At 42.5% G+C, this 27,232-nt stretch overlaps 2 protein-coding genes across 3 annotated transcripts; both read right to left on the bottom strand.

Moving 5' to 3' along the window:
* Nucleotides 1–6,132: 6,132 nt before the first annotated feature.
* LOC124687545 lies at nt 6,133–8,268 on the bottom strand. The gene is made up of 4 exons (XM_047221320.1): nt 8,098–8,268; nt 7,692–7,754; nt 6,667–7,592; nt 6,133–6,504 (listed from the first exon to the last, which is right to left on the bottom strand). Exons 2-4 carry the CDS (start codon nt 7,732–7,734, stop codon nt 6,409–6,411), a joined length of 1,065 nt encoding a protein of 354 aa, XP_047077276.1. The 5' UTR covers nt 7,735–7,754; nt 8,098–8,268; the 3' UTR covers nt 6,133–6,408.
* Nucleotides 8,269–10,151: 1,883 nt separating this feature from the next.
* LOC124692494 (transcription factor IIIB 60 kDa subunit-like) lies at nt 10,152–23,034 on the bottom strand. 2 transcript variants are annotated; one of them, XM_047225883.1, is made up of 20 exons: nt 22,902–23,034; nt 22,580–22,720; nt 22,324–22,405; nt 22,162–22,237; nt 21,995–22,080; nt 21,821–21,897; nt 20,942–20,998; nt 20,758–20,870; nt 17,925–18,004; nt 17,765–17,851; nt 17,438–17,518; nt 12,983–13,123; nt 12,728–12,904; nt 11,749–11,833; nt 11,582–11,640; nt 11,381–11,461; nt 11,226–11,300; nt 11,054–11,131; nt 10,882–10,929; nt 10,152–10,740 (listed from the first exon to the last, which is right to left on the bottom strand). In XM_047225883.1, the coding sequence occupies exons 2-20, from the start codon at nt 22,642–22,644 to the stop codon at nt 10,546–10,548; spliced, it is 1,743 nt and encodes a 580-aa protein (XP_047081839.1). In that variant the 5' UTR covers nt 22,645–22,720; nt 22,902–23,034; the 3' UTR covers nt 10,152–10,545. The 2 variants fall into 2 exon arrangements, with proteins under 2 accessions (XP_047081839.1, XP_047081840.1); XM_047225884.1 differs by lacking the exon at nt 22,902–23,034 and adding an exon at nt 22,790–22,808 and having other exon boundaries at nt 22,580–22,684.
* Nucleotides 23,035–27,232: the final 4,198 nt, after the last annotated feature.

Below are 27,232 nucleotides of genomic sequence, written 5' to 3'. Positions count from 1 at the left end.
CTTCAAGATTTTCAGCATATAGAGAGGTGTTTTAGTAACATGAAAACTTCTACAACCATATTTTCCTCTCTCATAATGATTTTCAGTAGCATCATGAACAAACTCAACAATATAACTATCAAATGAAACATTCTTATCGTGAGTCTCATGCATAAAATTATTACTACTCCCAACATAAGCATAGTCATTCTTATTAATTATAGTGGGAGCAAATTCAACAAAGTAGATATCATCAAATATAGGAGGCATATTGTAATCATAATTAAATTTATCCTCCATAGTAGGCGGCACCAGAAGACCACTATCATTATAATCATCATAAATAGGAGGCAAAGTATCATCAAAGAAAATTTTCTCCTCAATGCTTGGGGGACTAAAAATATCATGCTCATCAAAACCAGCTTCCCCAAGCTTAAATTCTTCCATAGCATTAGCAACAATAGTGTTCAAAGAGTTCATGCTAATAACATTGCTATTTTGCAAACAAAGTTCCATGGGTTTTTTAATTCTCTCTTCAAACACATCATGTCCTAACTCAAGATAGATACTATAAAGATCTCTAATATTTTTGTTGTTTTCCATTAAGCCTAACTAGTGTAAATAAGAAACAAAAAGATGCAATTGCAGGATCTAAAGGAAATAGCTTCGAGCACTCACACACCGGCAACAGTGCTAGGAAATAGCTTAGTAGTCGGAGGATGTGAATACCTTTTACCTTACCTCCCCGGCAACGGCGCCAGAAAATAGCTTCGTTGTCGGGGTCCGGAGTGTGAGTGCCTTTTACCTTACCTCCCCGGCAACGGCGCCAGAAAATAGCTTGATGTCTACTCACGCTTCTATTGCTGTAGACAGTGTTGGGCCTCCAAGAGCAGAGGTTTGTATAACAGTAGCAAGTTTCCCTTAAGTGAATCACCCAAGGTTTATCGAACTCAGGGAGGTAGAGGACAAAGATATCCCTCTCAAGCAACCCTGCAATTACGACACAAGAATCCTCTTGTGTCCCCAACACACCTAATACACTTGTCAGATGTATAGGTGCACTAGTTCGGCGAAGAGATAGTGAAATACAAGTGATATGGATGTATATGAGCGGTAATAACAATCTGAATAAAATATGGCAGCGAGTAAACATGCAAAAGAACAGTAAGTAAACGGAGTTTCAATGCTTAGAAACAAGGCCTAGGGATCATACTTTCACTAGTGGACACTCTCAACATTGCAATCATAAAGGAATATAAATAAGCACTTCACTATGCGATTCTGAATTACTCTTTGGCAAGATAATGAACACTAATTCATCATGTAGGCAAACCTTAAAGATGTATTCCAAAGTACTAATAAACACCCCACGCTGTCACTGTGAGCATTCATAGGAGGTACTAACATACCACAATTTCATAGAGACATCCAACTCAAATCATAACTCAGTGAATAAGTATTCTGTGAAATATAGCCTAAGAGACCCACACGGTGCACACACTGTCACCTTTACACATGTGGGACAAGGAGTCTCCGGAGATCACATAAGTAAAATCCACTTGAATAGCATAATGACATCTAGATTACAAAGCTCATCATATGAATCTCAATCATGTAAGGCAGCTCATGAGATCATTGTATTGAAGTACATGGGAGAGAGATTAACCACATAGCTACCGGTACAACCCTTAGCCTCGGGGGAGAACTACTCCCTCCTCATCATAGGAGACAACAGCGTCGATGAAGATGGCGGTGGTTTCGATGGAGATGCCTTCCAGGGGCAATTCCCCGTCCCGGCGGCGTGCCGGAACAGAGACTTCTGTCCCCCGAATCTTGGCTTCGCGATGGCGGCGGCTCTGAAACTTTTCTCGTATCGTGGATTTTTCGTATCGAAGATTTAGGTCACGAGGCATCTTATAGGCGAAGAGGCGGAGTCAGAGGGGCTACGGGGCAGCCACACACTTGGGGGGCGCGCCCCCCCCTGGGCCGCGCCGCCACCATGTGTGGTGGCCCTGGGCCTCCCCTCTGGTCCCTCTCCGGTGTTCTGGAAGCTTCGTGGAATTATAAGGTTCTGGGCGTTGATTTCGTCCGATTCCGAGAATATTTCCTTACTAGGATTTCTGAAACCAAAAATAGCAGAAAATATGAACTGGCACTTCGGCATCTCGTCAATAGGTTAGTTCCGGAAAACGCATAATAATGACATATAATGTGTATAAAACATGTGAGTATCATCATAAAAGTAGCATGGAACATAAGAAATTATAGATATGTTCGAGACGTATCAAAAACATGTAGGTATTGCCATAAAACAAGCATGGAACATCAGAAATTATAGATACGTTGGAGACGTATCATGCCGCCCCAGATTGCTCTTCTGTAGCCTGGTCCAGTGATCCTTGCCGATTGGCCAGTTCATGCGTCAAGCAGACAAGGACTCAAGGTACAAGTACCCCGCTGCAACTCGTGGCTTATTTATGAGAGGATTGCTAGCAAATTGTTTGAACAGCTGCAAATTACCTAGTCAAGTAGAAGTAGTTTTCTCGAATTGTTTGAATTACCTAGTCAAGTAGAACTTTAGAATAGTATATTGGAGAAGATTAATTACAAAGATATGGTTGAAAATTCTATTTTAAAAAATACCAATGATGTTTTTTGGTAGTAGAACATGCGTTTCATCTTATTGCTATATTAAATCTTTAGAATAAATACTTCATATATTTCTAAACATTGTAGGAATAACACATTCTAAATTTATTTAATTTGGTAGGTATAATTTTGTTTTAGTAGTTCGAGTTCGAACATAAATTAGGGGCCCATTTTGTTAGTCGCACTGGGCCCCCCAAATCCTGAAGACGGGGCTGCATATAGATCCCTTGCCAGCAATCGTCCACGAACCACTATTCCCCATCCTCACCTGGCTTGTAATTCCGCTGGTATAGGAAGTGAAATACTCCTTGTGTGATGTAATGTGGAAGGACGCACCTGAATCCACAACCCAACTCATGGCATCATCACAAACAACACTATAGCATTCTTCATCTTCAATGATTAGGTAGTCTTCACCTTCTTTACATTCTGCAGTCATGGTGGCACCATTCCCGCCCTTTTGCTGGTTCTTGTTTGCAATTTTACCCTCTACAAGATCTCTTTTGTACTTCCTGCAATCATTCTTCTTGTGATTTGGCTTCCCACAGTAAAGCAAGTGATTCCTTGTCTCGTTTTTTACTTTGATCTTCCGTGGATTTCTGGTCTTTACCATGCTGAGATTTGTCTTGGCTACGTCCACGGTTATCATGCTTGCCGTGGGATTCACCCACATATGCATCAGATGAGGACTCGCCTTTTCCCCTCTTTCTGACTTCTTCATTCATCATGCTATTCTTCACCATCTCCAAAGTCAGCTTTCCATCCTGACACAACAAGCGTGTTCCAACTGTCGCGCATGGAACTCAGCAGCAACAATGCTTGCAACTCATCCTCGAAGTTGATCTTCATAGCTGAAAGTTGATTTATATGACATTGGAAGACATTGAAGTGTTCAATCACGTTGCTACCATCACGGTACTCAAGCTTTGCAAGCCTTTTGATTACCGTGGCTTTGTTCATAGATGTCTTCCTCTCATACATTGACTCCAACTTTTACCACATCTCATATGCATTTGTGTCGTTTGCAACATGGTGGAATATATTGTGTTTGATGTACAATCGAATCATATCTACTGCCTTTCGGTTCAGCAGAACTCTCCACTCTTCTTCCGTGACACCGTCCGGTAGCTTGTCTTTCACAATTGGCTGGTACAAATCCTTGCAATAAAGGATGTCTTCCATCATGGGCTTCCATAATGAGTAATTGGAAGAATCAAGTTTTATCATGCCACTTGTGGTGGCGCCTTATTCCAAAGTAATTGCGATCGTCAACCTTGAGATCTAATACCACTCTGTTGGGGGTCAGGAGACCAGTTGACCCTTAATTGGAGATTAGCACACTCTTAATCGCGGTATGAAAATATGCAGCGGAATTAATGTAAACTTGAGCACCACTTTTTACTAACTCACGGATCGTTGCTCTTGTCGGAAGGAAAATATGCATTAAACATATATGAAGGAAACTAGACATCTTGTGGCTCTCTCCTGGCCATAGAGATGTCTTGGGTAGGGAGAGAACCTTCTCACCTAACCATAGAGGTGTCTTAGGTCTGGAGAGAGATTCTCAGAACAGCTGCAACAGTAGAAAATCAGCATGCAGAGACACCAAAACCTTTTTACGTGGAAAACCTCTCAACTTGAGAGGAAAATCCAAGGCCAAAGCCACCCAAATCTTCTTCCACTATAATCAAATGATGATATAACAAGTTGTTCTCTAGAGATCACTAGAGGATCTCACACATCAAGATGCAAGCAAATCTTGAATGCCAATACAAGATTTTGGGTAAAAGAGCTAGCGATTGGAGCAATCTCACCAAAGATGGTGGAACAACAACTTGAAGGAGAAAGGGATGTAGATATGCTTTTCACAACCTTGTGGGCAAGGCCCTGCGCTTGATTTAGCTTCTTCCTTCAATTTTCTCTTTTTTCCTTCTCTCTTGGTTTTCTTCTCCAATGGAGGCTATCCTGGATTTTCGTCCTCCACCTAGTGGTGGATGGATGGGAGGCTTAACATCCCCCTTCCCTCATGTGCAATGTCTAAAATAACCCTTGATCATAACCCTAAGGGGTAGTGGTCTCGTGCACCTGTTTGGGCCGCCTGAAAGGCTTCAATAGGCCACCTCCTCACAGCCCACATGAGGAGGATACCCAACAGATGGTTACCTAGCAAGTCCAGCTCAGTGAGATTTGTGCATCCTTTAAAAGTTTCCTCAATGCTCCCAGTAAGATTACTATCATGTAGTATGAGTGAACCTCGCAAGGAGGGATAGAAGAGAAGGTTGGATGCTCCAGAGAAGCTAAACAGATGTTACAATGGCAAAAAGTCCAGTGAATAAGTTCTGAGCCAGTGATATCGATCTTGTATTTGCCCAGTTCCTTATCGAATCTGGAATATTGCCAAATAGTTTGTTCCCTTCCACGGAAAAGGCCATAACAGCTTCCAATTCTGCAAATTCTTCAGGGAAAGAACCGGTGAAAGCACTGAATAACAGATTAATGAGAATAAGCTTCTTGCCATGGCGGGAGGGACCGTGGTGTTCTAGGGAAGGACGCGCGCGATGTCCGGCCCGACACATCGGCGGCCTAAATTTGGTGAATGGATGGGTCTGTCCGCGCGAGTCAAGCCGTTTGGATCGCGCAGCTGAAGCGTGCGCTGTCTGTCCGCCTATCCGAGGGACCGATTTGGACAGTTCAGGATACCTGTCCGTACACCGATTTGGATGATACATGATAGAATGGGTCGCTCCGCTAGATGCCCTTATCTCCCTGCCCCGCATATTGAAGAAATTCGAATATTGAATGGACTCGACTGAAGCAGTGGTCAGCATGATCGACATGATTAACTAGATGGCACGAAAATGCATTGAGACATCCGCCAGATGGACTGATGCTGGAGTTTCTGGCGTATGAAAGATCTCGCATCCATAGCTTTAGCCAGTTTACCATCATCATCAGACTATGCAGATCATATTCTAAGCCCCATTAAGAGGGCAGTAAAATGACTACACCTTATAATTGAACTGCAGGATCAAGAGCGTTACCTTCTCCAGCTGTAGAGCACGGTCCTTGAGCTCATCAGCTGAAAAACCTTTCTTGTGAATGACCTTAAGCAGGTGTAGGTGTAGGCTCGAGTTTTCTATGTAGTTCAACCATCGTACATCTGTTCATTCCTAATTATACACAAGTTGCAATACCATCAAATGATTTCGTTTGTGGCTATAGTTGGCGAAGCGGTTCAGTGTTGTCCTGGCTACACATTTAGCTCTTAGATTGTATGTTAGACTCCAACATTGCAGCCTGGGTCTTCAAGTGTACATGGGTGGCACCATACTCCTGGATGGCCGAGAAATAGCAACTACAAATCGTGCGTGCAATTACGCAGAAGATCTAATGTGCGGCAGATTTTGCCAGCAGGGTGAGACTTAAGCAATGGTCAGCATGATCTTCGCCTTCAAATTGTAGTTTCTTGTTTCATAGAACCAAACAATTGTGACGATACATCAACAAAAGCAAACTTTACATCTCAAAAACTGAATTGATTTCCCTCTAGATAAAAACAAATAAAGAAAAATAACTGAATTGATTTCCCTCTAGATAAAAACAAATAAAGAAAAATAACTGAATTGATTGTGAGCAAAATGGTGAGGAAAAAAAAGCTGTGATAGGAAAATAATAAGGAACTTTATATCTCTTCTCTATATACTTTGTGTGGAATCAACCCTGCAACTAAACCATGCCAATATCCAGGCCGCTTTTCTTGTATATAAAAGATCCTTCAAGCTAACTTGATGATTTCATCTTTGCTTCAAGATCCTTCACAATAGTAGTAAGAGATCTCGAGTCCCGAGCTTTAGCCAGTTTACCATGATCATCAGACTGCAGAAAGTGTGGAGATCAATTTTAGTAACTACATCTGTTCATCAGATTATGTATTTGGTTTCTCAAAATAGAACAATGGCGATATTGTAAACGTGAATAAGAGGGCAGTAAGAAAAACGATATGCTACACCTTATAAACTGCAAGATCAAAAGCCTAACCTTCTCCAGCTGTAGAGCACGGTCTTTGAGCTCATCGGCTGTAAAACCTTTCTTGTGAATCGCCTGAAGGACCTTTAGCAGGTGTAGCTGGAGACTCTCTGAACAGTGCTCCCCAAGATTAGTTTCAGGGAAGGAAGAATCACAGCCAAAAGGGCACTTCATGGGCCTCATGGCGCAGACAGTAACGCAGTGCCTGTCCATATCACGCCTCAGGAGGCGTTTCTCGCAGTTCTGCTCGCACTGGATGATCTTGAACAGGCAAGCCGCGTCATGATCCTGCATGCAACGGACCGAAACCTTTGCGCGGCATCCCTCGTTTGGGCAAATGACGGGCCTGAAGCTACACTGTGCCTTGTGATCAGCAAGGCGTTCTTCATTTTCGTATTTCTCAGGGCAGTGGAACTTGGTTTTCAAGTCCACATTCTTGAGGAGGACTTCGGCGATAGCTTCTCTTCTTTCTAGCGGCCAGAACTTGGTCATCTCCATCTCTTGCACAAAGTCATCGATCTTGTCGTCACGGCTGTCGCTCAACAACCAGCCAGAGACATGTCCAATGATGTTCCTTTTCGTGCTACTGAAATCGTCCATGAAGATGGACACGATCTCATAAGGGTCATCTGGCATTTCATTCTCAGGGTTTTGGTTTGCTTCCGATTCGATGAGAGCATCGGCTATGAAGGTCTCACTCTTCTGTGTGATGTGGTCCACCATTTCCTTCCTGAGGTCAACAGCAACGGCAGATGGACTCCTGAACAGATCACCAGTTGTGCTGTCGACGCAGACCGCGGCCAGGCCAGGGAGCAAGAACTGCGCTAGCTTGTGCATAGCTTCGGAATCGCAGTACGGACACTGGACAAGCTCACTTTCATTCCTCACCGGTCCAGGATCGGCGACCGGAAGATCCATTTCCCCCTGAGGTCCAACAGCTGCAAACAAACGCATGTCAGGCAATATAGTCAGGACTCCGGAACCACCACTGGAAACTTAAAATTTCACAAACAACGTTGGTAATTCTGATTACGGACCTTCAGCCTTGGCTGGTCCAGGATCTGCTGCCGGAGGGTCCATTTCTCCCCGAGACCAAACACCTACAGGTACATGTGAAGCAACATAGTCAGGCAGGACCCAGGATGAACGAACAACGGGAAATTTAAAATCCTAAGATCCATTTGGTCTTCTGATCTGAAGGCCCTGGCTCCGCTCCGCCCCGCCCCGTCAGATCATACGACCATGTCTAGCAACCTCGATGGTATTATTACCGTAATAAAACAATTTCTGAATAAAAGCTTATCAAATGGTGTCGCATTGCAAAATGCTGAGCACGGGGATGAGATGGCGTCTACTGGGATCGATCTTTGAACAAGAAAGATCTACTTTTTAATTCGATTGTTGACAGCACAGAGAAAGCAAAACGAACAGGGAGCTCCTTACCAAGAAAAGGGATCGGGACCGGATGGATGCCCGCTCCGCGCAGGTTCGGTACGAGTAAAAGGATGGAGTGGGGAGGAAGACGCCCTTCTCTTCCGAGGTGGCGACGGGGGCGGAAGATGTTTCGCCGGCGCTGGCTGAGGGAATAGATCGAGAGACTGCTTCTTTGCTTTGGGGGGAAGGAAGGCAAACGTTTAGAATCAATCGCCTATAATTAGCCTGGGATTGACGATTGTAATGTCACGTCTCTATTATTAGCTCAACGTTCGGCACAATAGGAAGAATAGAACGTACAAACCCCATCTCTAATTCTTTTCCTTCGCGAGGACAGAAAAAAAATGAGAGTTTTGTGGTGCAACATGAGAAATCCACCCACTTCCTAGCCTTCATATTGAATCCAGAGGTTATTGGCGCATCCCAACCACGTCTTTAAAACTAAACGGCGTTCGGTGCACACGGTGGACATGCCATTCAGGAGTCCCAGCCTCCCAGGTGTTGTCTTTAGTGAATGCTTCTGCCTAAGGCATCCCAACAGGGCGACGCATTTTAGACATCCAATTTATCCGTGGGTTCGCGGGTGTCCATTTGCGTCGTCTGCCGGACGCGAAAATGACCACGAGACTCGAAATGTCTGTTTGCGTTGGGGGCTACACTACCGGTCCGACGCATTTTGGACATGCAACTGGTTTGTTTTCTTGTTCCTTCTTTTCATTTTGGTTGAAGAACTTTTTGTATGACTGAGCAAGTTTAAACGCGAAAACAAGTAGCACTGAATGATGTTCTGTTGCTGCCATAAACAGTTCACCGGATAGATTACTCGAATCGAAAAAGTTCAAACATATTTAACATACAAACAAGAACAAATTTAAAAACAAATAAACTATAAAATAATTCTTGGCCTTCTTGTTAGAAGGTCCTGCCTCGTCGTCCTCGCTCCTGCGCCTCTTGCTTGTCACCTCCTCGTCGGAAGAGGAACTGGTGGACGACGCGTCCGTGGAGGAGTTGGAGTCGGACGAAGTGTTGTCTTCGTCGTCGTCGTCGGTGAACGGACGACGACGACGACGCGCCGCCCACGCCTAAGCCCTTGCCCGGGCCCTGGCCTCCTTCCTTGCCGCCGCCTTGTCGTCCGCCGCCTCATGCGCCCCCAGCCGAGCGAACCTGTCGTCGGAGTCCTCCTGCTCCTCGTCTTCGTCGTCGCTGCCAGCGGCGCCTCCGTCTTCCTCATGTGCCTCGCTGGCATCGGCGCCTCTGTCCTCCTCCTCCTCACTCGGCGTGGAGGCGGGGTCGCTGGGCGTGGAGCCCGGATCGCTTGGCGTCGCAGGGGTTTCCCACCAATGCAGCCATCCCGCCGGCTTGCCCTCGCTCTCCGAGTCCGATGGCAGGGTGTAGTCGCTCATGGCGTCTGGCTAGCCGGTGTTGGAGAAGAAGAAGAAGAAGGCGGTTCGACGTGAATTACAGTAGAGGTTATATGGTAATGATATGGTGAGTGGTGAGAAAAATTGCAATGTTGATATTATGCTCAATAGTGATGATTCTTCATCTCTATCCCATTACAATGTTTCCTCTTTGGACTTAAACACATCTAGCACTAAAAATAATCTACATGCTTATGTTGATAGTCCTTGCATATCATGTGTAAATTGCTTACATAGATCTCATGATGATATGCTTGCCTTGTCTTGTTTCCATAATCGAAATGCTTCTATTTCCTCTAGTTGTTTGTTGACTAACAGTGTAGAGGAAACCAAACACTCTATGGATCAAGACATGATTTCAAATGGGAATTCAAGAATATCATCATTATCATCCTCCGGTATGCACATGTGCCTTATGGCAAATGGATCAAAGGTATCTCCTACTTTGACTCCTAACACATCCTCTAATGATGAGAGTGATGATGATAATGATGAAGAATATAATACCTTGTTGCATGATATGGAGATGGTATATGCTTCTCTTCATGGTAATAAAGAAGCTCGTGCTAATCTTGAACACTCTATGAAAACCTTGAATAAATACAGGGTAACCATAGTGGAGTTGGAGTCCCATGTTGAAAATGGGAGAATGAGATTCAATCTCCTCAAGCATGAGTTGAACAATGAGAAGCATACTAATTTCCTTCTCACACGAAAAATTGAATCCCTCGAGCTTGAAAAGGAAAATCCTATTGATGATGCTCGTGCTACTAACTCCACTTCTTGTGAAGCATCTATCTTAGAATAGGAGAATACAAGATTCCGATGGTCCAAATGTTGCACCGATAGACCTGTGTATGCATTGCATCGGTAAATCACTAATCAGACCTTGTGTGTTCTACAAAATTAATACTAAACGGCATCGTACAAACGAAGAATGTCACAATGTTTCTTTCAGCTTGGATAGAACCGAAATTTCAGGTTGACCAGAACTCCAAGTGCATTTTGTTGAGCTGCTTTCTCAGAATTTTTCCTATTAGAAATCAAACTCCTCGAAATCAAGCTCCTCAAAATCGTTGTCAGGTCCAGCATCACCACCATCAGCGTAGCCATCCTTGTTGTAATCAGCATAGTCACCTTCAAAGGTTTCACCGTCACCAGTGTCATGTGCGTATTCCCCATCAAAGCCCATGTCTCCTTTCTCATTTGCCTCGCTATCTTCATCTTTAGTCTGCTCGCAGCAAGCATTTGGGCAGCAGGAACACAACGAAGTTAGACAAGAAAAAGGTCAGTTAATTTCAGAGGCAAAGGATTTACAAATTCTGTGAACACGACAAAAAAAAATCGGTGACCATAAACTAGGAAGACATACATTGTACAATCCACCAACTGCATCAACGTTGATTTTTGAGCCAAGCCCCTGCAAGAAACAACATTATATATATTAAATGTCAGTTTGTTTACATGGTTGGTTTAGCATGTAGTTACAAGGTTCACAGGACAAATAATTTTTGGGGGTCTATGGTTGAACCAAATGTTAGTACCTTTCGTTTTAACATATTATATGTCGCTTCTGCTGGTGTTTCAGCAGGTGTCTTTGTGTCTTCATTGCGTCTCCGTTTCTACATTAAAAAACGAATGGCTTTTAATCATGAACTCAATATAAAATAGTAAGTATACGCAGCAGGTTTGTGTCACACTAGTAAGATTTCATACCTTCTGCTGTCCCTCTCCGACGCGCACACCTCTAGCTGCTAATTCAGCTGCTAAAGCTTCCTTTGCAGCTTGTTCCTGTAAAAGAAAGCAGCAGAAAGTTACACCCTATGGTGAGAATAAGAACTGCCTCATGTTGCTAGAGATACAATAACTACCTCTAGGTATTCTTTGTTCATTTCCTCCCAAATTATCTTTTTGTACTGTGTCTCCTCTTCATTATGAAGATACCCATCAACCTACAAAATTAATATTGCAATTAGAAATCCCAAATAACCTATCTGGACATCTTTCAGGCTTAAAGACTGCGAAGAATTAGTGTGAAAAGTGTGTTTAAGAGATTTATAAATAAAAGGTACCTCCACATCATCAATATCAGAAAAATTTTCTGGATCAGCATCAGCTTTGCCGTTTTCACCTAAGAATGCCAAATAACATTCAAAAGTTAATCAGCAACAACGAACCAAAAGGGGCCAGGTAAACCGAACTGAAATTACTATTTGCATGTTACAGGTAACTAACAAACCTCCGACTTCAGCATCTTCTGAAGCTACATGATTCTTTGCAATGTCCTCAGAACTAACTGTGGAAGATTTATCTCCAACTGAATTCTGCTTTGAAAAAGGCAAACTGAATTTCAAAAAAATATATACATATAGAGCACACGCAATGGATAATAACAAAAAGAGCTAATGCAGATGTAGTGAGCAGGTAAACATATGTGGGATACATCATGATGCAATAAATCAATAGTTTGGAAATATAAATAACAGGTTCAAATATTTCATCAGAAGATACTGCAGCAGGAGGTAGTCTGGTACAGCACCAACCAGAATTAGTTAATGGGTATATTTTTGTCTTTCATGTCCTTCGAGGACATGGCATGTGACTGTTCAGGTAAGTGGACTATTTGCTCCTATATTGTGAGCTTTGTGTGACAACCTGCCCCCATTGGAATTAAACACCAAGTGCAGCCCAATAGTGGGAACATGCATGCATACGCACATTTGGAACCTGGGCTCCCAATTACTAATGCATGGCCAACCCAAACGGGGTTATGTCCAACCCAGATTGGAACATGGGCTGTTTGGCAAGCATAAAGAGCTGGAGAAGAAGCAAGAGAGCTAGGAGAGGTCAACGCCGCCTGAGATCTTCCCCATCTTGCGAGAATTCAGTATCAGTGAAGTTTTCTTCCACCCCACCAAGAAACAGAACACTGGTGAGGTTTTCTTCTTCTCACCTAAATGAAGTCTCAGATGAGTGAAGGCAGAGGCAGGTGCACTGTAGCCTCTTGATTTGTTGAGTAGATAAAAGTTGTGAGGAAACATATGGAACTTGTATTTCCACGAGGCCCAGGGCCAGTATATATGCATGTACATGAGTGGTAAATATGCAGAAAACACCTTATAGAAAAGATAAAATACACCGCAATACACAGAAAGTATAAATTACTCTAACAAAGGTAAGAAGCGTGAATTTGACTATATTTGGGTCATGATTATTACCTTCATAGGGCTCATGATGTTATGTTCAGCATCAGAAATTTCTATCTCACAAACTGTCTCTGCATTCATCGCAGCAGCTTCCTCGGCCTTTTTAGCAGCTTCCAGTCTTAGTTTCTCAGCTCGTTGGAAAGCTGGAGGGTCAGCACCACCTTCCAGTCCACCCGATAGTTTAGTAAACTGAACAATCAGGTCATGTGTCAATGGTGAATGAAGTATCAAAACCAATGCATCGCAAACATAGTAAATGGGTATTACTTTGTTGTAGCATTTCTCACAAAGTCCATGAGCAAAATGCTCGACACCTTTATCCTTATGCTTGCAGAGGACTTCTCCAGATTTGGGGGAAAATTCTAAAACAGGTTCTTCTTCATCAGCCTTTGCCAAAAAATCTTCAATCTAGCATAGAGGCATGAAGTGTTTATAGATATGTTGAATGTAAAAGATAAAAATAGGAGCCGTAAAATACAATTGGTCATTAATAAATAAAAAAACTCCTGGTCATGAGTCATGACGGATAATGATACATTTGTAGTAGATGGCAAGAAGAGACTGTACTACCGTAGCAGCATGAAATGGCATGCCAAATGCTCTAGTTGATAAAAAAAATACTATCACCTACAATTAGTTGTCTGAATGGCTAAAAAGAAACAACGATTATTTGCTCTAGAATCAAATAAAGTCTAATTCTTGTCACATAAGATCAAGGTTTTAAATAGCGCGCAATTTCACCGGTTTTAGCGCGCAATAGTGGATTTGGACCCTCCACGCTACATTTGACAGAAAATGGTCGCTACAGTGCTAAACACGAAATAACACGCTAAATCGTGCTAAATCGCGCTAAAACGCATAACACGTAGCAGCGCTAAAACGTTTGGCTGCAAAAAAACAAAGGTCCAAAACTGCAGGCCAACCCATCGGCCCAAAAGTCCAATTTCCCCACCGAAGCTAAATACCTAAAGCACATATACGTACGGCAAAACCTAGCCTAAATCCCAGTTCAGCAGTTCCCCACGGAAGCGAAGGCGGCGGCTGCCTCTTCCATTGTGACGTCGGCGTCCGCTGCTTCCTCCCACAGGGTGCCGTCGGCTACTTCCTCCGGCTCGGATGTCGGAGACGCCGCAGGCAAATCACCCACCAGGTTAGAGCTGACTAGAACCTCCTCATCCTGATTTGTAGATGCGTAGATGTATTGAACTATTGATCTGTAGATGACTAGATTGGTACTGTACAAGCTATCCTCCGATTTGTAGATGAATCGATTCAGACTTTGAGAGATGACTAGTGAGCATGATTTGTAATGAACTACTATACTGCACTACTGCTGCTGCTGTAGTGATGTTCTTCTTGTAAAGTGCTTTTGTTTTCTGGTTGTGAACTACTAACCTCCGATTTCTTGTGACTACTATACTGCACTACTGCTGCACGATTTGTACAAACCATTTAACAACCATTTAACAGTAGTTGTGCTGCTTTTGTTTTCTGGTTGTAGGTGCGTCAAGCACAGCATCAACAATACAGGGAGAACGTCTTGTTGTGACGTCAAAAGACCCAGCATGGAAATATTGCATTTGTCCGGACATCAACAAGAAGAATTCTCTAAGATGCATCTACTGTCATAACGTGTACACAAATGGCACTACTCGAATCAAGCTGCACCTTGCATGCGTTCCAAATTCCGGTGTGAATCCTTGCTTAAAAGTGCCAGCTGATGTAAAACAAGAAATGCTTGATTATTTGACAGTGAAGGGTGATAAAAAGGCAAGCACACTCCAGGAGCAGAAGAGAGTTAGATGTCAGGTGGACTTGAACCACTCAGAGGGGGAACTTGGTTCAAGTTCAAGTGATGAAGATCACAGAAGCAGATCTCTTGTTGTGCTTAAGTCATCGAGAGGCGCAAGATCTAAATCCTCAAGTGGTCCTATGGACAAATTCTGCAAATTAACACCTGAAGAGGCTATAGCTGCAAGGAAGGAAAAACGTGTTGAGAAGATACAAACAAAGCTGACAACTGAGGAGAGAGAACAAAAAAGGAATCGTGCTTGTGAGTACATCTGCCAGTTCTTTTATGAAGCGGGCATTGCACACAATGCAGTCACACTTCCTAGCTTTGATCTTATGCTTCAGTCAGTTGGACAGTTTGGTGAAGACCTGCAAGGTCCTACTCCTTATGAAATGGGTGGCCCATTCTTGAAGAAGAGGAAGAAGAGAGTGGAGGAATCCTTCAAGGCACACAGGGACACTTGGGAGCTCAGTGGATGTACAATCATGACTGATGCATGGACAGATTTAAGAGTAAGGGGGTAATGAATCTTGTAGTTCATAGTGATTATGGTTTGGTGTTTCTTAAATCTGTGGACTGTTCAGCCGTGAAGAAAGATATGGAGTACATCTTTGAGCTTGTTGATAGATGCATAGATGAGGTTGGGGAGAAACACGTAGTTCAAGTGGTGACTGATAATGCAAGTGTGAATGTAGCAGCATCTGCTATGTTGAAAGCAAAACGACCCAACATATTCTGGAATGGTTGTGCTGCCCACAGTACTGATCTGATGCTAGAGGAGATTGGAAAGCTGCCATCAGTTGACTTAACTTACAAAAGCAAGAGGTGTGACAGTTTTTCTTTATGCACACACGAGTTTTGTCCCTAATGAGGGACTTCCTTGGGAAAGATCTGGTTAGGTCTGGTATTACTAGGTTTGCTACAGCATACTTGAACTTGAAGAGTATGTTGGACAATAAGAAAGAACTCCAGAAGCTATTTAGATCAGATCAGATGGATGAAATGGGCTATTTAAAAAAGGTGAAAGGAACTGAAGCCAACAGAACTGTGCGCTCTGAAATTTTTTGGAGAGGAGTAGATAGTGTTGTCAACTTCTTTGAGCCGTTGGCTAATTTGCTCCGGAGAATGGACAGCGATGTACCAGCTATGGGATTTATATACAGCGCTTTTGTGGACGCAAAGAAAGAGATTTCAACCAAGTGTGAAAATGAGGAAACTTGCTTGCAGGAAGTGTTGGATATTGTGGATAAAAGGTGGGATAAGAAATTGAAGGGGCCACTACATAGGGCTGGATATTTCTTGAATCCATACTACTATTATGAAAACAAGCTGAACATTGAGTTACATGGATCATTTAAAGATGGGCTTATTGCTTGCATGGAGAAAATGGTTAGAGGCGGCAGCAAGGAGGACATAATCATGGATAAGATTCAGGTATATCAAGATGAAGACGGCTCATTTGGAAGAGCAAGTGCTAAAAGGCAGCGGAGAAACAAAAGCTTTGATCCAGGTGAATATATGCCTTGTTCTCATTTTTTAAATCAGATTTTGCAATGCTTTCCTAACTTCTCTTTTATTTTTTTTAATGAAGCTAAATGGTGGTCTAATCATGGGTCAAGTGCACCAAATCTCAGGGTATTGGCAATGCAAATCTCGAGTTTGACATGCAGCTCCTCCGCTTGTGAGAGGAATTTCAGTATTTTTCAGCAGGTAAGAAAGAAGTACAGTTATATTGTTCTAGTGCAACTCCTTTCAGTGGTTGGTTGTTCTCTTAAGAAAATGGCACAAGAGCTATATAGATTTTATTTCACTTACAGTACCATTTTTGTTTACTTGCAATCAGGTTCACACAAAGAGTCGCAACAGACTACTTCATGACAAAATGAGAGACCTTGTCTTTATCAAGGCCAACTCCAAACTCGAACGAAATAGAGGGATGAAAACCAGGGATCCAATTGAGCTTAAAATATTTGTAGATCTTGTAGAAGATGAAGATAATGAGTGGATCACAGGAATTGTGCCGGTTATTGTTGTAGCTGAACCTGAAGTTGAAACAACAAGTGTTGCATCAAGAAAGAAAGTTTCTCGCCCAAAGAAGAAGAAGTTGCTTCCAGTTTATCGCGACGACGAGCTGCAGTCTGCGGGTTCTTCTGGATCGGAAGATGAAGCCATGCATTCTTCTTCCAGTTCTGAATGAGTGCTTTCACCTCTGTTGTTGCCTCCTTGGCTCTTAAATCATAATGTTAGTATGTCTTAAAAAATGTTGTCTTTAATTTGGTCCTGGGAATCTACTTTGAACGATCTGGTTATGCAATTAGACGGCTGGACAAGATTTTAGTTGCCGAAGTCCTTAACATTTGCCTGTCTTTTTGCAAAACGCTATTTTATATATAGCGCGCTATAACGTGCATAGCATTTGGAGAAGGTCCTCACTAAATGAAAGTGCGCTATTTAAAACCTTGCATAAGATGCATCTCCCACACAGCTGAATGATAGTCACTTCGGTATGCTTCAGAATGGACGGCTTACGAATTACTTCCACGGCATGAAGAAGATCAAACAATTTGCACCAACTGATCGCTGACCATTATAGTATAGCAAATAACCATTTTACTAAAGTTCACTTCTCAGTCACCTGATTTTTGTTAACTTCACAGTACTAAGCCCCAAAAACGCAGGCTAACAAATATATGCAGTTCTAGTAAATGTTTACTGCAACTTTTAGTTCTATTTGTTTCAGTAATTTTAGGGGTAGCCTAGGCTTACTTTTTTTTTCAGTAGAAGTAACACTTTCTGTCCAGCTAAGATAAGTTTTTGTGTTTGTATTGTGTGCAACATGGATTCGGAAAGGTGACTAAAATCTAGTAAAGGTGACTTCATTTGATGAACAACAGCCCCATTTGACTATTTCAAGTAAAGCAGATACATACCGTCAAGCTACCAGATTCTGTATTTTCGAACTCGATCAAGCGCTTAGTTAGCGTTGCCTCACATACATGCACGACAGCAACCTGACAAACATAACACAGTTTATGTCAATCATATCCAAGCCTACATTACACATAGAATGTGCTGATTTATACTCCCTCCGGTGCTTTTTAATTGACTCGAATTTAGTTTAAAGTTGTACTAAATCCGAGTCAATTAAAAGAGACCGGATGGAGTAGAAGAAATGCTGATTAACACAATAGAAAGTCATTTAGAAATTAGAATACAACTCTCAAATAAGTAGATCTGTTGTGGGCATCGGAGCTTACAATATTTGACTTGGTATAGTTATACCCATGCGAAAGTGCAGCGATATATAATGCTGCGCCACATAATCCACTTGGCTTCCTCCCAGTCTGCAACAGGGCAAACTATTACAACCTTCCAAAGGGACTTTAAATAAAAGCTTTGAACAAAGAAGATGCTAGCCTGCATCCAGTCTCGTTTCATGCTAGCTACAATGCGTAAAGCTGTGTCTGAGACAGCATTATCCCTTTTCCCAAGTAAACCTGCAGATAAAAACAATAAATTAAAACAAAAACATACAAAAATAAAAGCATGGTTCACTTTCTTTCTAACAGGTGCGATTGTGCGCCTAACTTCTGTAGTGTGGCTATGTGTTAGGTACACCATAAAAACTGTGCCTTACTTTATAGCCTCTGTAGCCTATTAACAGTATACAGCCGAGGACGGATATTCTGTCATTAGGGTGTCACTAGCTCTTTCTTTACATAGCATTTTTCTATTTGTACCTTAAAGATGTCATGTGATCAGTCTCTTCTTTTCATGCATTACACGCTAATTGCTACACCTGAACAAATAAATGAAACAGACCAATAAACCATGCAATATTAGTAGGAAAATTCAATTTTATCCCTCAACTATTCTTGAAATCTCCTTGGCCCCTTCTGAACTCTTGCCCTAAACCACCCTAGTTGTGGTCTAACATGGCGCTCACTAGGATTCTCATCAGCATAACCCTATTTACTGGACAATGGGCCCCACATTTCAGTGAAAAAAAATCCTCTTAACACAACTCATCCTCCTCCTGCACATCTCTTGCTGCCACCATCTAAACCGAGTCACTGGCCCCCGCCATCCCTCCATTAGACCCCTATCATGGGATTGTCTCAGCATCATGGTTGGTAACCGTCCTAGGGCCAAGGTTCGTCTGAACACGGTGGTCCAAGGAGCAAGGATTGTGCACCCATGACGCCGGAGATGAGAGGGAGAGAAAGGCTGGCTGGGGATTAGAACACTACTAGCTTATTCACATTCATTGCATAGTCAATATGGGGTATATGGTGCGTCTCTTTTACATAGAAGACTCAACTTCACGCCTAAGAATAGAATAAACGGAATCCCAAGTTCCCTAACAAACCAAATAGTTATCTTCCTAACTAATCGAGTCTCTTTCCACACTAAATTTATATCCTTACTAACTAAATAGCATACTATTATTACTCCTTTTTTTTAATCTTCCTTCATCTGCCTAATGCATTGTGAATGACCAGCCAGCATCTAAATGTTGGCTCCTCCTTGGATAACAATACAATGGATGCCCTGCTCCTACAGCCACCTAGAATCAGGATGACAGGTTGTACTGCTTGGAGCTTACATGGCCCATAGAATGACAAGTAGAAAATCCAGGTAAGAACCTCCTAAGGTCCAAGATAATCAACTGGGGCATTTCCCAACACACCAATGCAATGGAATCAAGAAACAGGATGATGCCTCATTCATCACGAACATGAAGTGATCTTGCAACCAAAAGAACATAACTTTTCTCCATCAATTAGGGTCACATGCAAATCCAACACCCCAAAACACGGCCCATAGAATGACAGGTAGAAAATCCAGGTAAGAAACTCCTCAGGTCGAATATAATCAACTGAGGAATTTCCCAACACACCAATGCAATGGAATCAAGAAACAGGATGATGCCTCATTCATCACGTACATGGAGTGATATTGCAATAAAAAGAACATAACTTTTCTCCATCAATTAGGGTCACCTGCAAATCCAACACCCCAAAACACGGGTAGATTTCGACATCAAGAGTTATTGCAGCCCTTCAATATGAAGCCAGCCAAATCAAGAGGGTGCAAGGAACGCACCAATAATCAAGTGAGGAGATTGAACCGTTAGTGAAAGGAAGAAAAAGCCAAGGCTAAATGGTTCCAGCAGGCTTATTGTGCACAGTTGAAGGGTTGGGAGATGAATACGAGATTCCGAAGGAAGGCTCAAAGAAAGACAAATAGAATAGCATGGAGGAAGATTCCATCTTTTAAAACAAGAGTTGAAGTTTAATTCAGTATCGATGAACAACATAATTTATTCTAAAATGCTAAAAAAAATAGGACCATTAAAATAAAAGGGGACTTCATTTTTAGCTGTTTTGATACGATTTGTCAAGTACTGATGAGGGACAGTATATAAAATAAAATAAAAATAAAACATAAGTAAGATCTAGTACTAGCTTCTACACACTTCTACCATATTCTAGGTAATATGGTCCTCTAGTTATGTGTGTTGTAGTGGTTTCCAGAGTATTCTAGTATAAGTTGTAACTAGGATATTTGTAGTTCTTTTTCTAGCTTATGTAGTGTTCTCTAGAACACTCTAGTTGTAAGTAGAGCTAAGTAGTGAAGGTTCATGCAGCCTATAAATAGAGGTCCAACCTCTACCTATGTAATCGGACTATGTACCCACAACCTATCAATAAAGAGAACTTTGTGTTCTTGTTTTAGATCTTGGATTAGATCTTGTGTGTTGAGAGTTTGGACTAAACTCTTGACAGCCCCGCCCCTAGAGCGATATCTAGGTTACGCCCCTAGAGCGATATCTAGCGCAGCACGTTGAAGCGGTTCCTTCAACATTTGTGCTGTCCACATTGTAGCAACACGGTGGAGCTGTTCCTCCACAACCTTGTGCTGCTTCAAGTACTCGACAAGATTATGTTTTTTGGAATTGGACTTCATAGGAAAACCGGAACCAGACAAAACCAGACTGACCAGTATTAGGGCGGTCAACTGAAATCCATGGGGGCTGGCAGGCTTGCTAAAGACACAAAATTGGATCTATTGTTTAGAACAGGAGTGCATAACAACTGAACAAAAGAATCTCAACTAAATTTAAAAAAAAATACTCCCTCCATTTTTCTATAAGCTTAGTCAAACTTACAACCGCTTGACTTAAGAAAAGATGAAATGGACTTGTATAAAAAATGGAGGGATACGATAGAATATATGATTAACTTACGTTCTGTAAAACGATGGATGAAAAGGCTGGGATCTATGAGCTTCTGAACAATTGGATGTTCTGCGAGTAACAAAACTTGGCAAAGCTGCAGAAAAACAGCCCCTAGGACATAACTGAAACAAAAATCTAGATGAGCCCTTCTACAAGGACAACAATATAAAGGGCAAGAAAATGGTTAACTTACACACTTATCTTCAAATAGTCAGAGAAATCAATAAGAAGATAAGCTTTTTTACTTTGCCTGACAAGAAAAATAATTAAATATGGATGTAAGTACCAAACTATTGAGTTAAAGGGGGCAGATTTCAATGAACCATGAAGAATATAAAAAGGAAACAGGGAAAATTCTTGCAATTTTAAGAAACGCAATAAAATGATGAAATGTAAAAGCGTGTAGTGGTAGTGCTTCGACTGCAAATATAATAAATCAATTGCACACTGACAAAGTCTCCTGTGGACGATGCATATACCCCTTTTTTATATATTAATAACTAAAGTTGATTCTTTTATTACTAGCATGACTTGAGTATAACATATTCCCCAATTGCGGGAACTATTAAGAATAAGAAACAAACAAAAATTAATCACTGGGCTACTCAATAGTAGACCATTCCATACAATATAGAATATAAGGAGTGTGGGTTCTACGTGCATGTCTATGGTCTGAAGAAGCTTGGTTGCATCATTCATAGGTTCGCATAGCTTAGGCACTTATCTCTTGGTCGTACCGCATGTTGTTTTACGAACCAACCAGGACAGAACTTTCTCAAGATCAAGCATTTAATATTCTAGTTAGAAACCAGAGGATTTGGAAAAAAAACTAAAAAAAATAATGTGGCAACCCAGTATTGTGATTTCTAATACTCCACAATAAAAAAAAACTTTTGCCTCTTTTCACCAGGAAATTAAATAAGGAGTTGCCACATTGAAGCAATTGATAAAATACACTAAAGGATACTCCTAACCCCACCCAAAATGGCAGTGAACAAGGTCACATGTGAATAAGGAATAGGAAAGCTTACAGTAAAGGAAGAGACAAATTATTAATTAGATGATAGCATACCGGCAGGCAATGTAAAGGCAAGCAGCTGCAACATGAGTTGTTCGACGGCCTCTTGTAAAATTATTGTCAACGGCTAGCTACACTTGAACAAGATGAAATATCATTATCACAAATTACCATAACTACTTTAGAGAAGATAGTTACTGAATAGTGAGTGATAAGAAAAATGCATACCGTATAAAATTTATGAGCCATATCGATGATAGTTTCTCCACCACCAACATGTAAGCTAGTGACAATCTGCCAAATCTCGTCTCTCCCTAGAGAAATAAATCAGAAATTTACTTGACAAAGTTGGGCACACGGTCAGTGAAATAAATGAGAATGCCTAAAATCCATACCTTTCATTAAAGTTCTTTCGTGGGATAGGGAACTTCCACTCTCGATGCTGTTGAGAATGTTTCCAGACATCCGGCTCTGTACACATTCAAGAAAATCAACGATACAAACTACAGAGCTATATTAAGAAAATGAGTAATAAGAAGCACAGGGAAAAGATCAACCGTCCCTGAAGCATCCTTGATAAATTCAGGCTGATCAGTGTAAATATCCTGATCAAGAACCTTCCCGCACGTCCCACAACATCTGACCATCAAACAATGACAAGACACATGAAGAGCTGTTGAAGCTGCTTAATAGAAATCTACTGAGCAAGAAGTAGCAAAGTGATCAACAAAAACCATGTTGATAAGCAAGTATACGGCCTGACTTGACATGCAATGAGAAGAAGAAAGAAAGAAGAGGAAAGGGGGGTCTCACATATATCCTTTGTCAGGATCCTTTATGAATGGGCAATCATCAGCACAATGAGTACAGTAGACCATTGCTGAACAGAAGAAGTAGGATGATCCAACTACGGTCAGCCTTCAAGCAAGAGGAATACAAGAAATGGCCTTCAACCTTGAAAACAGTAAACGAATACTATTCAGATTGGGAAGTAAATACAGTACAAATATGGGAATAGCACACCTGAATTCGATTTTTTTTCCTCACCCAGTTCCAATCTAACAATGCACTAAAAGTTAAAGCTTTACAGCTAGCATGTGAGGGCGACCTACTGCTTCCCTGTTTGTGCACTTACTCTGGAGGTCGAACAGGGGGCGCTCTGCCGTCGCGAGGCGTCAGGAGGACTGCGGGGGTCGAACGAGTCGGCAGTGGAGAGGCTGGGCGGCGGCGCAGTAGGTGGAGGGTGGCGTCAGGGAAGGGCTGGGCGGCGGCGCTGCATCGGTGGAACGGCGCGTCCGGGGGCGGGATCGGCGGCGGCGCTGCTCCAAGGGAGGGGAGGGGCGCGGCCGGAGGAGGGTTTGGGCGGCGGGGAGGAGGGCTGCGCGGCAGCACTGGAATGTGCAGAAAGGACGGAGAGACAACAGCGAGGGTTCTTCCAGGTTTCGACCAGACCAGAGGTTTTCTTTACTCCCTACATTTTCTTCCAATAGTAATTCTTGGATAATTTCTTTTAGACCCTTTTTTTGCGGGGAAACTTGAGAGATTTTATTCGGCTAAAACTGACCCCTCACCATCAGCCAGAAGGCTAACGACCAGGAAATCATGAGTACAATCGAGCCAGCTGCTCGTCACAATCAGCGTACAGGCTAACTTAGTACACAGGTGTGCCGAAATGTTTGCAGCCCTAGAGACATGCTGAATAACAAAGTAAGAAAAACATGAAACTAGCTCTCCTATTTTTTGCTGAATTAGTGCCACAGTCAAACGTGAGCTGTGGGGAGAGTTCTAGAGATTAATCATCTCCATGTAATCTGTCTCGATCACTACTTTGGAATAGCCCTGGAGTTTTGCGAAGATCACTCCATCACGCACAGCCAAGGATTCAGCAACGAGAGTGATAAGGGGTTGCCCGATCTTCTCAGTAAGCGACGGGTGGTGATGAACACACGATGGTAGCAGCGGATGGAATCGATGATGATGAGGAGGATAACTTGTATGACGCCGACGAAGTCTCTCGATTGATTCCTGATACCAATGCAACAGCTCTCAACCCTGCAAGATATTCGCAACTCCACACACTTGCGCATGTAGCCGCCGACCACGAAACGGTAGATTGCAATCTTCTAATCCCCAATGGAACAGCAGATCACACAAACTTTCAGTAGCATAAAACTCCAGATCGCAACGAATTGGAGAGTTGGGGAACAATAGTTTTGCTTAGCAAACAACTATGAACTAGGGTTTATCTTAAACTTGGTCTAAAGCAGCTTCGGGGTCGTCCAAGGCACTTATATAGGCGTCCGGGACGAGTTCTGGTCGAAAAATACAAGTAAAACCGACCCAGAATAGATCTGGTCGAGACAGACTCGGACAAGTCCGGCCTGGAATCCGGTCAACCGGGCCAGGGACCGGGCAGGCCGGCGTGGGATCCGGTCAACCGGTCGCCAACCGGAAAGTTCGCAAAATTCCGGTTTGGCCCGGGTACGATGAATCCGTTCCGGTTGCCGACCGGTCAACCGGGCTAGGGACCGGGCTGGCCGGTCTGGAGGCCGGTCTAACCGGGTGCTGGACCGGCCTGGACGTCGACTTCTCCTCTCGCGCATGCCTCCCGCTCCTCCCTCGCGCGTCCATGAGATATCTTCATGTCCAGCTCCATGTCCAGCTTCACGTCCATCTTAACGTCCGTCTTCATGTCCAGCAGCTCCTCTTCTCCTCGTGCGATGCTCGTCTCCCCTTGATACCTGATGACACATAATTAATAGGACTTAGGCAGTATAAAGTTCTCATCAATCAAAGTATCGTTTAGAAACAAGTTCACCTGTTGTTTAAATAGCTTCGCACGAGCCCTTGTAATCGGTCCAATCCGAACTTCATTGGACTTGAGCTTCACAGCAGGTTCATCTTCATTCATCAATGACGGAGGTAGTGGTGTAATAGGGATGTCCTCATCACCTCCCCCCCCTTCAAAAGGCGTCGACCTCGACGCTCCAAGGTCTTCTCCGTCATATGGTGTCAAGTCAGCCACATTGAAAGAATTACTGACACCAAACTCGTCAACTGGAAGATCTATCGAGTATGCATTATCATTGATCTTGGCAAGCACTTTGTAAGGACCAGCACCACGAGGCTTCAACTTATCAAAAGGTGTCGACCTCGACGCTCCAAGGTCTTCTCCGTCATATGGTGTCAAGTCAGCCACATTGAAAGAATTACTGACACCAAACTCGTCAACTGGAAGATCTATCGAGTATGCATTATCATTGATTTTGGCAAGCACTTTGTAAGGACCAGCACCACGAGGCTTCAACTTAGACTTCCGCAGCTTCGGGAACCTATCCTTGCGAAAATGTACCTGCGACCATATCACCAGGCTTGAACAACATCTCTTTGCGCTTCTTGTTCATCCTTGCAGCAATGCTCTTGCCTTTCTTGTCTATCAACTTTTTAGTATTCACATGGATTTTTCGCACAAAATCTGCCCTCTTGGATGCCTCCAGATTAACTTTTTCATGTATGGGCAAAGGCAACAAGTCAAGTGGAGTAATGGGTTTGAAACCATACACCACCTCAAAAGGACACAGCTCCGTGGTAGAGTGTACCGCCATGTTGTAAGCAAACTCCACATGCGGCAAACACTCTTCCCACTCCTTCAGGTTCTTCTTGATCATGGATCTCAACAGCTTGTGACAAGGTTCGATTCACCACCTCGGTTTGACCATCGGCTTGGGGATGACAAGTAGTACCGAACGAGTAGCTTTGTCCCCAGCTTTCCCCAAAGTGTCTTCCGAAGTAGCTCATGAACTTCACATCACGATCAGAAACAATAGTCTTCGGGACTCCATGTAGTCAAACAATCTCCCTGAAAAACAGGTTAGCAATATGCGACACATCGTCGCTTTTGTGGCAGGCAATAAAATGTGACATTTTAGAAAATCTGTCCACTACCACAAATATAGAATCATGGCCTCTTTTAGTACGCGGCAAACCCAACACAAAATCCATACTTATATCCTCCCATGGTGTAGTAGGTGCCGATAACGGAGTATACAAACCGTGAGGCTTCGGCTTGGACTTGGACTTGTTGCAAGTAATGCACCTCTTCACATACCTGTCCACGTCCCGCCTCATCTTTGGCTAATAAAAATGATCAGCGAGCATGAGTAGCGTCTTCTCACGCCCAAAGTGACCCATCAAACCTCCAAGCATGTGATTCCCGCAATAAGAGCAAACGCACGGACGATTCCGGAACACATAGTTTGTTAGCTCTAAACAAGAACCCATCGTGTATGTGATATTTTTCCCATGCTTTACCAATAACACATAAGCGGTATGGTTCAGCAAAATCATGATCGATCGCATATAAATCACATAACACCTCTAATCCAGGAATTTTAACATCAAGATGGGTTAATAGCATAGTCTTCCTAGATAGAGCATCAGCAACAATATTATCGTTTCCCTTCTTATGCTTAATAATGTACGGAAAAGACTCAATGAACTCAACCCACTTAGCAAGACGCCTATGCAAAGTAGATTGGGCTTTCAGATATTTCAAAGCTTCATGATCAGAATGTATGATAAATTCTTTTGGCCACAAATAATGTTGTCAAACCTCAAGAACTCTAATTAAAGCATACAATTCTTTATCATATATAGGATAGTTTAACTTAGCACCAGAAAGTTTCTCAGAAAAATATGCAATTGAGCGACCCTCTTGCATCAACACACCACCAATTCCAATACCACTAGCATCACATTCAATCTCAAATTGCTTATTGAAATCAGGAAGTGCAAGCAACGGTGCAGAAGTTAACAATCGTTTCAGTTCATCAAAAGCATGATCTTGGGCAACGCCCCACTCAAATACAACACTCTTTTTAGTCAATTCATTCAAAGGTGCAGCAATAGTAGAAAAATTGGGCACAAAACGGCGATAAAACCCAGCTAGACCATGAAAACTTCGTAGTTGACTCACATTCATGGGAGTAGGCCAATTTTGAATAGCTTCAATTTTAGACACATCTACCTCTACTCCATGCTTAGAGACAACATAACCCAGAAATATGACCTTATCTTTGCAAAATATGCACTTCTCAAGATTACCATAGAGTTTACTATCACGCAACACTTGCAAAACATGTCGAATATGTATAATATGATCAGATTCATTGCGGCTGTAGATTAATATGTCATCAAAATACACAACCACAAACTTGCCAATAAAATCACGCAAAACATGGTTCATCAGTCTCATGAAAGTGCTAGGTGCATTAGTCAAACCAAAAGACCTTACTAACCACTCATATAAACCAAATTTTGTTTTAAAGGCGGTTTTCCATTCATCCCCTTCTTTCATCCTAATTTGATGATAACCACTACGCAAATCAATTTTAGTGAAAACAGCAACACCACTCAATTCATCTAGCATATCCTCTAAACGGGGAATAGGATGACGATATCGAATAG

Source organism: Lolium rigidum, chromosome 2, assembly GCF_022539505.1.
Source record: "Lolium rigidum isolate FL_2022 chromosome 2, APGP_CSIRO_Lrig_0.1, whole genome shotgun sequence".
NCBI lineage: Eukaryota > Viridiplantae > Streptophyta > Magnoliopsida > Poales > Poaceae > Lolium > Lolium rigidum.
This window is presented reverse-complemented; position numbering and strand designations above follow the sequence as displayed.

Coding starts and splice junctions, on each gene's coding strand:
- LOC124687545 (XM_047221320.1), bottom strand. CDS start 7,734: ATGGACCCTCCGGCAGCAGATCCTGGACCAGCCAAGGCTGAAG. Junction 7,593..7,691: donor TGGACCAGCCAAGGCTGAAG/GTCCGTAATCAG, acceptor GTTTGTTTGCAG/CTGTTGGACCTCAGGGGGAA. Junction 6,505..6,666: donor GTGCTCTACAGCTGGAGAAG/GTTAGGCTTTTG, acceptor CACTTTCTGCAG/TCTGATGATCATGGTAAACT.
- LOC124692494 (XM_047225883.1), bottom strand. CDS start 22,644: ATGGTCTACTGTACTCATTGTGCTGATGATTGCCCATTCATAAAGGAT. Junction 22,406..22,579: donor GATCCTGACAAAGGATATAT/GTGAGACCCCCC, acceptor TTTGATGGTCAG/ATGTTGTGGGACGTGCGGGA. Junction 22,081..22,161: donor CGAAAGAACTTTAATGAAAG/GTATGGATTTTA, acceptor TTATTTCTCTAG/GGAGAGACGAGATTTGGCAG.